This window comes from Suillus subalutaceus (genome assembly GCF_016647625.1).
Source record: "Suillus subalutaceus strain FC151 chromosome Unknown DFJ58scaffold_67, whole genome shotgun sequence".
NCBI lineage: Eukaryota > Fungi > Basidiomycota > Agaricomycetes > Boletales > Suillaceae > Suillus > Suillus subalutaceus.
This window is the reverse complement of record NW_024540316.1, coordinates 230,874-242,221: the sequence shown is the minus strand read 5'-3', so window position 1 is coordinate 242,221 and position 11,348 is coordinate 230,874. Positions and strand designations below refer to the sequence as shown.

Genomic DNA, 11,348 nt, shown 5'->3' with positions numbered 1-11,348 from the left:
CCCCCATTCCTACAGCTAACCGCCAAGTAAGGTCTAGGAGTCAAGATGATAAGTCACTTTGGCGGTACAGTTTCAAGAATTTCAAAGTCTGGATCAATCCGGTTCTGGAACATCCATGGATCGCTGGACGTTAAGACATTGAAAATTGGGACGGTAGTGTTACAGAAGTGAACATTGTATTTACATTTCCTTGAGAACAAAAGGTTCACGCAGCCCTCGCCAAACACATCCTCACTACTGTTTCAACCTGTCACGGGATATACTCGTCACTTGGACACCGGAGAGTGAGAGAAATCGCATACCTGATTGAGGCTAACGGGCTGTATCTTTGAACTCATTGCCGGTGTCCAACCCTGGCGGTACTCGCGTTTGAGAGGCGGAAACCAGTAACCTGTTACCAGCTGTCATGTCTAGTAGGGCCAACAGAAATCGGAGAAGACTGACCTCTTTGATCTGGGGATGTCGTGTTTGTTGTCGATTTGTTTTCTGCGTTGAGCCAGATTTGAACATTCTTGTCACCCTGCTCATTCGCGGCGTATATATCCCTCAAACAGTGAGGTGTTTGACCTGAGCAAGAAGATGACAAACGGCCGTATAAATCCTTGCTGATATCACCTGTTTTGTGCTTTCTGCTCCTTAGCTTAATGTTGCAAACTTCAATCTGTATGTTTTGACAACTAGGGCGTCGAATGTCAGCATTTTCTAAAATACTGCCGGTTGAAAGCCCAATCAATGAATTGACGTCAGAAAGGGGGAAGAACCTCCCCCTATTGCAAACATATAGTCAGTCGAAGCCTCAAATGTACGATTTAAATCTCACCCTGTCTTCTGAACAATGCCTTTGTAGAAGTCGAGGGGCGTCTGAATTGTTCATCAACGTTACAGTTAGAAATGTTGGAGGCAATCATAATATACTTACCGAAAAGTCCATGCTCATCGTGGGTTCACACGCCAGCACATGCTATTATCGACGTAAATCTCCGTGACTGGAAATCGTGAAATGACCATACCAATGTAATGCCGAGCCTAGCCATCCTATTAACAAGACGCACAGGGTCGTTCTCTGTTTCATAGTTAGATATTGAGATCATTAAATAATAGGTAACGTACGAAGTGGACATCCACCGGGGAATCCATCTTCGTCCTCCCCTATACCATGGGGTGGTGAATCTGTGATAAGTATGGCGACCTTGGTGGCTTCGTCCTTCCATCCCGCATTCAGGACACGAGCGAACGCATCACACTGAGCTTCGGGTCCGTCACCACCACCATCCGCTTGCAGATTCGCCAGATTCGCCTTGACAGCCAAAACGTTAGAGTCGAAAGGGTACTGGCGGGTGATGTACGTGGAATCTTGCGGGGGGTGGTCGCGGAATGCTATAAGTCCAAATCTTAAATCGCCACCTGACCATTTTCCAGTCGCAACAAGGCGTTCGCACAGCGACTGGATGGTGTCTCGCACTTGTTCGATATAGACTTGCATACTACCCGTCGCATCGAGGAGGAAAACAATGTCTCTGCGAACGACTTATTTAGTATCAGTGATTCCTGAAGATAGAACTATATCTTACAGTTTAGACGTCGTAGCGCTAGCCCAGCTTTTCAAGGTCGAGACAGAAGGAACAAAAAAGTATTCTCCTCCCCTCGAAGTAACGAAGAAGGGGTTTCGGTTCACCGGGTGGTGGAGCCGCACCCTTAACGGTAACTTCAGCAAATCCGGATACCTGGAACGTTGCACCATCCGCACCGGTGAGTTGTAGGTTGACTTTATCCCCGGATTGTACTGAGGGAGATGTGCCTTCGATTTGAGCAGGTGTATACACAGGAGGGCTACCAAGGACAGGGTCCTGACCTAATCGATATCAGAATCTATGGGTTAGAGTGGCATACAAGAACTTCGTCAAATTAGTTACCCTTCTTCTGTGGCACCAGGGATGTTATGGGCCAGTAATCATTACCCGCGTATCCGATCGTCTGACGAACGAATCCTGAGTCCAAGCTAGACATATAGCAATTGAACAGAAGCCCGCGAGGTAATTCAGGGCTTCCGTTTGCTACATCGCGTCGTTCTTGATCAGTAACCTGAGGGCAGGAGATAGCACAAATCAGGCGGAATAATAATGCAGAGCCCATGACTCTTCTCACCTCACCGCCATACGGAAGCCCTCCACGTACGATCGAACCCGATTCAAGGAATTTAGCATCGATGTAAGGATTCAAATTACGCGGCGCGGTCTTGCGTGTGTGTGCAGTGAATGGGCAGTAGTAATCACTAGGTTCATACTGTGATATATTCGGATTGTCGCGAACGATGTAGTCAAAGTCATTGTTGAGGTCTGGGTCGCGTGCCACAGCTTGATTGTCGCGGAAGGGGCATTTAGCAAGGGGTGCACCCTGTCACGAATACGTGTTCGATGAGCCAAATGCATCAGCATACATTGCATCACCGAATCGTACCGATTCCACCTCCCAATAAGCCGTGCCCCGAAGAGATCTTCAGCTTCTTGTTTGTTGAGTGGAGGAGATATATTGCCTCCGGGAATGAACTCGCGCCAACGAGGTCCATTCCTCTGTACATAATCCTCGAAAGAGATGACAGATTGCTCGAGCTTCCTGAACACCAAAATCGTCCCATCCTTGGTCCAGGCCGGACGTTTTTACCTTGGTAGTCGGATCATCCCGTACAGGATCGCCTGGATAACCCATTATAATTACTCCAGGATCAACTTGGATCTGACCAGGGCGAGGAATAACAAGACCCCCTGACGGAACGTTGAAGTCCTACCGTACAGACGCGATGTCCGGGAAATACTCACCGTAGACAAGGTTGGGAGACTCCATCTTGAAAGCCGAAATGCTCATGCCCTTTGTAAGGGGGTGGTCGAGCCCTCCCTTCCACTGGCTTGCCGCCAGCAACCGTTATCGATGAGCCAAATAGGTCTATGACGTCGTTTGAAGCTTTGGTGCAAGTCTCGGCGCCTTCGCAGAACGTGCGTCAAGAAGATCAATTCCTTCAAGATAATAGGTACTCACTACTTCCGGCGACAGTGATGACGCCATGCAGAGCCCCAGTATCATCGCGCACTGATCCATTCACCGGATCAGGTTTTGGTTTGACAATATAGGGTCCCATAGTCTTTGGTCGCCAAGGAACTGCTTGTCGTCACTCATGCAGTGCTTGTCGAAGCGAACATCTCCAGTCTCCTCGTTTACGCCAAGGAAATACATGCCGGTACGGGTGAATGCAATCTGGTATTGCGCAATGTCGACTGTCAGGACACTACTTGCATCACGGGCGTTTGCCTTCGCAAAAGCAATCTTGGTAAGATTGTCTTTCACGTCTTCCGCAGTTGTTGGCTTGAAGGATTGCAGAGCAGTTCTGAACGATGTTACGTTGTTGATCCTGAAGAATACGAAGTTCTCGGCTTTCTATTAAAATAAATCATCAGTAGACATGTTCGAGGATGTTTGAAAGAAGAGCTATTGGACTGGTCATTTACTTTAGGAAAGAGATAAATCACGTCGCCTTGGACATTATTCAGATCAGGAAGGTCGCCAGTCACTGCAGCTTGCACCCGTACAGTAAGACTAGGGCTCGAAACCAGGGGTAAGACTGAGCGACGTCCTAAATGTTTGAAAAGGTCAAGAGAATACTGAATATCACCCATTTGGTCCAACGAATTAGGTGTGAAGATAATAAGGACGAAAATCCCTACAGAAGATGAAATAAGTGAGAGAGTACATATATATATGTGATCAAACTGGAGGGCACCGTGACCGGCTTTTTCGAAAGTCCGAGAAACCGAAGGCTATTTATCGCGATAATACGATGTTGCATTATGTGAAGGCTTGTGAAGGCCATTATGGGTGAATGAATCTGCGTGATCCAAATTCAGTGGTGAACGTTTGAACAATCTAAACTGTTTCGGATTATCCATGATGGCAGCTGTCAGAAGTAGGAATGGAAGACGTACATGTCCAAAGAGCACAGCTGCTGAGCGCTGAAGTGTTGATGGGCCATGCACCATACAAGAACCAAATTAGAGAGTGTAGTACCCACTGCTGCAGAAGAAGATCGATGAGAAACATTTGAATGTGATAAGAGATCCGTCCGGACAGATCCACATATTGATGGAGGGTACAGCTGCTAGTTGATCATGAGGAAGCTCAGTTGCATAACTTACATACACTCTTACATACCTTTTTCAGCGCAACGATTTATTTATTTTCACAATCGTTAACGTATGATTACGAATCGGAATACTGTCAACCATTTTCAAAGCGCTGTAGGCACGCGTCCCAGCTTCCGTGGTTCTGATAGCAAGTCAACCTAGATCTCTGTTTACGTTTCATTGAGGCCTCGAGGGTGGAAGTCCAACAGAAAAGGCTACTATGGGAGGCAGCTGACCTCAACGCCTCCGAGTCAAGGTTATGAGGTTACCCGGTACCGCCAGCCGCCGAACCACTATTCAATTGCCAGGTACTCAGCGTCAAGATTGAATCTCCCTCAATGATCTAGCCAACGATATGGATGCGAATCGATAATCACATCAAGGGGCATAGATCTTGTAAGATGAGTGGAGCCAGACATGCCAACCTAATCCACAGTGCTAACTCTTGAATATTTGAATTCTGATAGGTAGTACATGACAAACGCATTAAGCAAGAACGAATATCATTCATTCTTCGCGATTAGTATCGAGCCAAAATGGTTGTTTGTATTACACAGGCTTCTCCGCGAACGGAACACCCTCCAGCCTCTCCCTTATAACTAAGGGTATACCTAGATTCAAAGAAAGAAAGCACATCCACCTCTTCGATGGCAAACTTTACAAACTCGTCTTCCCCTTCGCCGGGGTATGATACCTATGCTCACTATGCTCGTAACCTGATCCAAGCCTTCGATAATGAGCTGAAGGGCACAGAAACCCTCCCGCCTAGCGTACCAAGGCCGTTGACCGCTCCACTGACTCAGAATCGGAAGATAACCGATATTAGCTCTGTAGGTCTGATTGGAATCTCGGACGCAGGTCGGCGCTCTTCTGTTTTGATCGTCGTTTTACTAAGAGTCGCTCCAGTGAATTATCAGGCGCCAGTCGATATTAGCTCTGCAAAACCGGTTGGAATCCTGGGTGCAGGTCAGTGCTCCTCTGTTCTAATCGACATTCTCCTGATTCAAGCCAAATATCTTAACAGGAGCGGGCGGGTTGTACACAGCTTTGATCCTCCAGGACCTCGGTATTCCATATCACATCATCGAGGCTCAAGGTAAAGTCGGAGGAAGACTTCTCACATACAAATTCCAAGACGGAACGGGATCGCCCTACAATTATTTCGACATTGGCGCTATGCGATTCCCGAAAATCAGTTCCATGCAGCGAGTCTTTAACCTCTTCGACTACCCACCTCTCAACGAGGGCAGTATCTCTCTCAAGACGAAGGTCAAACCGTTCTATTTTGTAGGCGGCGGGAACAACAATACCCTATACTCTTATAATGGCGTCACAGTGCGGCAGAACGCGATGCCCCCAAGTGACCCTTTCAAGGCTGATCAGGTGATCCAAGACGTCGTTAGCTCGAACCCATACATCGCTGTAGGTGTGAAGGCAATCATGGACGATGTCATTGGTCCCTTTGCAACACGCCTACTTGACGATTTGAAGACTGGAGGGTCAGAAGGTTGGAAATATATGAGGAGCTTCGACCATTATTCGACTCGCGCTTATATGCAGCTCAAGTATATACCGAGCCCAAGCCTTGGTCTACCCAACAAGTCTCTATCGACAGATGTTGTCAACTGGTGTGAGACTTTTGATAAGTCCACCGGCTGGTACGATCGCGCTCTCTCCGAGACTGTTTTAGAGGCCGTTGCTTTTGGTTGGCATCCCGGACCTAACCCGCCTCCCACGCAATGGTTTTGCATTGAGTACGTACGCAGTCTCATGTAAATCAAGGCGAGATGACTGATGTTCGCACTTTTGCAGTGGCGGCGCTAACGAGATTGCGGCTTGCATGGAACAATATATTCGCAAGAATAGCAAAGACGCTATCACATTCAACTCCAGAGTGACGGCCATTGGAATTAATGAGGACAACTCTGGCATGGACGTTGTTACAGACAACAAGGATCTTCACAAATTCTCGCATGTCATCTCTACTATCCCCTTACCCGTTCTCCGCACTGTCGACCTCAGCCAAGCTGGTCTCTCCCCCATGCAGTCGAATGCTCTGCGAACATTGAACTATGGTCCCTCCATTAAGATCGGAATGCAGTTCAGAACTGCGTGGTGGACGACCGGGACGGATTTAAGTGGAAATCCTCTCAATATAGTTGGAGGACAGACGTACACTGACAGGCCTTTGCGCACTGTCGTTTATCCTTCCTTTGGAAGCGTCCAGGCTGGGACGACGACTACGCTTATCGCCAGCTATTGCTGGACGGAGGATGCTACTAGGTTGGGTGCGTTGATAGGCAGAGATGACGCAACGCTTGAACAGCTTGTGTTGAAGGAGCTGGCGGATCTGCACAACGTTGATATAAAATATATACGTAACCAGCTGATCGAAACCAAGGGATGGAGTTGGTCCCACGATCCTTATACGATGGGTCAGTATCATGCAGCCGAGTTGTTCGATATTATCTATCGTCTCACTGATATTCTTTTTAAGGTGCCTTTGCTTTCTTCGGACCTGGAAAGTTCGGAAATCTTTACACGAGCCTTAACAATCCTGCTGCAGGGGGTTATCTTCATTTCGCTGGCGAAGCCATCAGTGTACGGCATGCTTGGGTGGAGGGTGCATTGGATAGCGCTTGGAGAGCTGTCCATGAAATGCTCGTTTTCCCTGCGTTCGAATCCTACCGAGACAAGTTCTTCGAGCATTGGGGAGTAAATCCTGAATGGGTTACACAAGGTGCATTGAAAGCACCTACCAATCGTCGTGGTGGGGAACCAGAAGGTCCAGAACCCCCTGCTCGCGCGCCCCAACCGCGGGACGATCTTGTCTGGGAGCACATCGTGCTCACACACCCAGAGCTGTTTAAACAATTGTAGGCCTTTCGTTACTCAAAGTTATCATGAATTGTCGACCTCTGCCTGTTTACGCTGTAACTTGTATCATTACGACGAATGAGTGTGGATTGTTCCTTATGCGTTGGTTATGTGTTGTGCATAGTACCACCTGTCCGAATTCAATATTCAATATTCAAGAGTTAGCAGAACACCGCTATGAGGTTATAAGGTCAAGCGACCTGGCATGAGTCATAAGTGCCCTGTTACAAGTGATGAGACTACTGTTCCGAAGTAGAAACTCAGCTCCAAAATTATGTTGAGAAGAACAAGGTACGTGCCACTGTCACTGACAGGCTAACAGCAGAGCCGGGCCCGGTCAGCTGCACGTACCTTCAAGTTTTTGGGGGCTTTGGGGATTTTACTCACCTTACTCCACTCATCTTACAAGATCTAGGGTCCGGGAGTTTCAGTCACATCTTAACGCCGGACCTGGGGCACATCAGCTGGGAAGTGGTCCATTCTATATCGGAGTCATAGCTTTAAAGGGCCTCATCATCTCTCTAACTCTCACCTTTTCTGTTGGACTTCCACCCTCGAGGCCGCAATGCCCGCGTCTATGATACGTATACGGTAAACCCAATTCTCAACTGTTTTCGGAACCTTGGAAATGCCGAGCTCATGGCGACACACTTAGCTAACACAGCTTCAGAGTGTCGATGGCATTTAAAGGTGCCCGAGACTTACTCAACAGTTGAGCGCTGAGCTTGTTCATATTCCTTGTTGGATTCTGTCTACTGCACCTTATACAATGACCTACCAAACCAAACCTACTTCCAATGGGGTGTATCGCATCAAAGTTCTCAACCAGGATCTTGTCATCGAAAGCGCCCCTGGTTATAATCCAGGGTTGAAGCTTGCTTCACCTTCTCCGACTAGCAACAAGCAAAAGGTACGTTAACTAATCACATCTTGTTTTACTATATGCTCAATTCGTGCAGTGGACCCTTACCCAATTGTCGGGGCAAAGCAACGTCTGGACGATGGTCAGTGTCGAGGATGGGTATGGTATAACCTACAAGAAGACTGCAGACACCTATTGGGGTTATGGATACCCTTATCCTCAGAATGTTCCCTCCTTGAACTGGTCTATATTGGAACGAACCAGTGATGGCCAAACCTTCTCAAAGTTCGTGTCCTAACATGATGTTGCTAAGAGTTGTACCTCACATGTGTCACAGGATAAAGCTAAGCGGCGAGTCGAACTGCTTCGACTCCTGCGACCCAGGATCAGATGCCGTTTGTGTCCGAGTCTACCTTCCTGTCATTTTCTCATGCCTTTTCCCTTCATAGGTCCACTTTTACTATGACCATGCTCATGTCGTACGTCCTCTCTATTCATTCCGTACTCCTACATAATCATCACCTAAAGTACGATGGTCCCAAACAATGCTTCGTTTTTGAGTTAGTCCCAAATGTCAAGCCTTCTGCGCCCCTGTGAGAATCATTTCGTTGCGCGAAAACTGCATGGCGCTGATATAAATTCGACTCAGTGACATCATGTTCCTCCAAGACGCTACAGGGAGTCAACAGCAGTATATTGACACTGCGCGTAACGGGATCACCCAGATTTGCAATACACTTCTATCTGGGGGAAACTTCGCTCCGGGAGATCTCAGATTTGGCCTTATTGCATTCCGCGATCATCCTCCTCAAGATCTGAGCTTCATCATCCAGGAATACCCTTTCACGACCGATTTTGGAAGTGTCGCAGCGAATTTAGGCGGCTTAACAGCGACGGGCGGTGGTGATGGACCTGAATCTCAAAGTGATGCTTTGTCCGCTGCCTACAAGGCTGACTGGAAGGACGAAGCGACAAAGGTCGTGGTGCTGATTACCGATTCACCCCCGCATGGAATTGGAGAGGATGGAGACGCCTTTCCCAAAGGGTGTCCACTTCGTAAATCATACTTTTATTCTTCAGTCGTGATGGATCAGCGACTAATTCCAAATTAGAAATTGACCCGCTCCGTGTTGCGACGAGGATGGGAAGAGCTGGTATCACTCTGGTATGTCGAACATTTCACATATCGTGCTAGGGTTTAATGTCAATACAGTACGTGATTGCGTGCGAACCTACCCTGAGCCAGTATTACAAGGTGAGATCATTGTCTTTGTGCCGCGTCAGATGTGTTATTGATTACGCAGAGAGCGCGTGATTTCTATCAAGGATTGGTTAAGAAAACCGGGTAAAATCACCACAGCCTCGATCGTATATTCATAGGTTAACTATTTTTGTAGAGGGAAAGTGCTCAACCTCGGCGATGTCAGCGTGCTGCCCACTCTCATCGCTGGTTCCGCTTTAGAAGCAGTCAACAGCGAGATTTACGTTGCCGAGTATCAGGCTGAAGTTCGCAGCATGGCGACCGATCAGAAAATGAGCGCGAGCGAAATTTCTCAGAGGCTACACAAGAACTTCGTGGCGGCAGGCATCCAACACAACACTCTCGTTGTCGATAATATGTACGAACAGCGTACGCAAGGAGATCAGAATGCCGACATATGGTTTAATGCTGAGAATCTCGACGAGGCAAAGAACAATATTCAGGAGGTAAAATGTCGACGAATCTTGTGTTTTAAATTCTCATAACGCCATCCAGGTTGAAGGCAATCGTATTCTCGAAAAGTACCAGACCCCTGGGGTAGAACAATCAGCTGCTGTAGTGGCGCAGCCGATCAGCTTGGCTCAGGTAATTTCGCTTCACTCGTATCAAAGTTTGTAGTGACCCCTTTGACAAGGTCGAGACCGTCGTTCAGAAGTGTCTTATGAGAGAATCGTGAATTTAAAGACCAAGTTGTTCTCGCAGATACCAACATGTACTAGTATTACCCGGCTGGAGGCATGTAACACCAATGGCAAATATCATCGAATTGAAAGATCAGGGTTTGCGGAGCTATGGTGCTGTTCATTTGTGTACAAAAAAAAAATTCATTAGCTACTATCAGAAATTGGACTCGAAATCTCCGTATCCTGGAGTCTTGATGCTCACTCGCACACAGGTTATGTATGTACGTATGAGCTGGGAGGGCAGCAGCCAGAAAAACGAAGCCATCTCCACAACTGGTGATCCCTGACATATTGATTCTATTTCTCACCTGATCCCAAACCAATCGAAACTTTCGCTCACGTCTGAGTCCGATGTTGCCGTGACGGTCCCAGAGTTACATAATGAGACTGCAGAAGAAGATTGATCAGAAACATCGAACCAATGTGCGTTGAGTCCAGACCAGTCCGGATCTACATAGTCTCTCCTAGTCAGACCAGAAAGACGCTCGTTCCTTCTATATTATAGCCCAGACCAGAGCATGGTCACTGTCAATCACTTTTCTGATGAGAAAAACAAGATCGACCCGGTAGAATTTAGAAAGTGGAGCAGAGCTCACCACAACCTACAGTAGAAATACCGAAACCTATGGACTATGACCACGACTGTAGATATTTTGTGATAAGAGATCCGTCCGAACAGATTTGCATGCACCGTTGTCACTGGATGGGGACAAGACTAGGGTACTGACTCATGCGTCAGGACAGAGGTCATGAGATCCAGGAAGCCCACCGAATAGAGGATGAGTGGCATTGAGTTTGGGCCGCCTAGGGAGATTCAATCTTGATGCTGAGAACCTGCAATATAGTCTTCATCTTCTTTGTGATAAACCCTTAGCAGTATGTGGGGTATTGGGGGGGCAATGACGACGTATGGAAGCTAGATCCACAACTTTGAGATTGATGAGTATGTGATACCGTACTGCATAGTAAACACGTACTGAGATATTGCTGCAAAGTCGTCTGCTACTCTTCTCGACATTGTGCCCTCTTGTAGGATGGGAATGATCGGTTCCAGGATTATAGGGCGCTCGCACGGAGACCTCCAGCCGTAGCGCTGTCCTAACCTTTGAAGTTTGAAGGAAAGAGTTGTAGACTATCACGTGATCATTGTTTGTTTGACAGCTAGTGCTAGTGATTTCAACATAACCGTAATATCATCCTATCATCATAGTACACCATACCTATTACTCAGTACTTCAAGTCGATCGTGTCAAACTGCCAGTGGCTAGCAGCGAGTTTAAACTCTCGAAGGGGTGTGCGGTGCTTGGACTGACCTGTGACATGTTGCTCAAGGTTCTCGGTGTTGAAAAACGGTTGCGATCGAATTTTCCGTAGCTTATTCTGGTGCGCGTATTGTGCATCTCATGCCGTCTCACACAGCCTTATGTTTTAGCCGTCCAGAACAGGTCGTTCGCTTCTGCACTTCTATTACGGCTACAGCCGGAATGCTCCTT

The 11,348-nt window shown here is 47.5% G+C and overlaps 3 protein-coding genes across 3 annotated transcripts; 2 read left to right on the top strand and 1 right to left on the bottom strand.

The window, feature by feature from the left end:
• Positions 1-266: 266 nt before the first annotated feature.
• DFJ58DRAFT_729085 (uncharacterized protein) lies at positions 267-3,862 on the bottom strand (the record flags this gene model as incomplete). Its single annotated transcript, XM_041385697.1, has 17 exons — positions 267-391; positions 445-767; positions 821-861; positions 920-961; positions 1,011-1,063; positions 1,111-1,527; positions 1,676-1,852; positions 1,914-2,082; positions 2,146-2,394; positions 2,448-2,609; positions 2,662-2,762; positions 2,817-2,865; positions 2,918-2,979; positions 3,034-3,136; positions 3,193-3,429; positions 3,501-3,712; positions 3,763-3,862. 17 exons carry the CDS (start codon positions 3,860-3,862, stop codon positions 267-269), a joined length of 2,622 nt encoding a protein of 873 aa, XP_041242958.1.
• A 529-nt stretch (positions 3,863-4,391) lies between these two features.
• DFJ58DRAFT_746355 (uncharacterized protein) lies at positions 4,392-7,217 on the top strand. Its single transcript, XM_041387455.1, has 5 exons — positions 4,392-5,030; positions 5,079-5,138; positions 5,197-5,926; positions 5,985-6,607; positions 6,670-7,217. The coding sequence occupies exons 1-5, from the start codon at positions 4,820-4,822 to the stop codon at positions 7,050-7,052; spliced, it is 2,007 nt and encodes a 668-aa protein (XP_041242957.1). The 5' UTR covers positions 4,392-4,819; the 3' UTR covers positions 7,053-7,217.
• Positions 7,218-7,683: 466 nt separating this feature from the next.
• Positions 7,684-9,871, top strand: DFJ58DRAFT_428345 (uncharacterized protein). Its single transcript, XM_041380363.1, has 12 exons — positions 7,684-7,959; positions 8,009-8,196; positions 8,249-8,306; positions 8,361-8,390; positions 8,440-8,504; positions 8,561-8,967; positions 9,024-9,076; positions 9,125-9,166; positions 9,216-9,256; positions 9,309-9,618; positions 9,668-9,757; positions 9,807-9,871. Exons 1-12 carry the CDS (start codon positions 7,819-7,821, stop codon positions 9,846-9,848), a joined length of 1,467 nt encoding a protein of 488 aa, XP_041242956.1. The 5' UTR covers positions 7,684-7,818; the 3' UTR covers positions 9,849-9,871.
• The last annotated feature ends 1,477 nt before the right edge of the window (positions 9,872-11,348 follow it).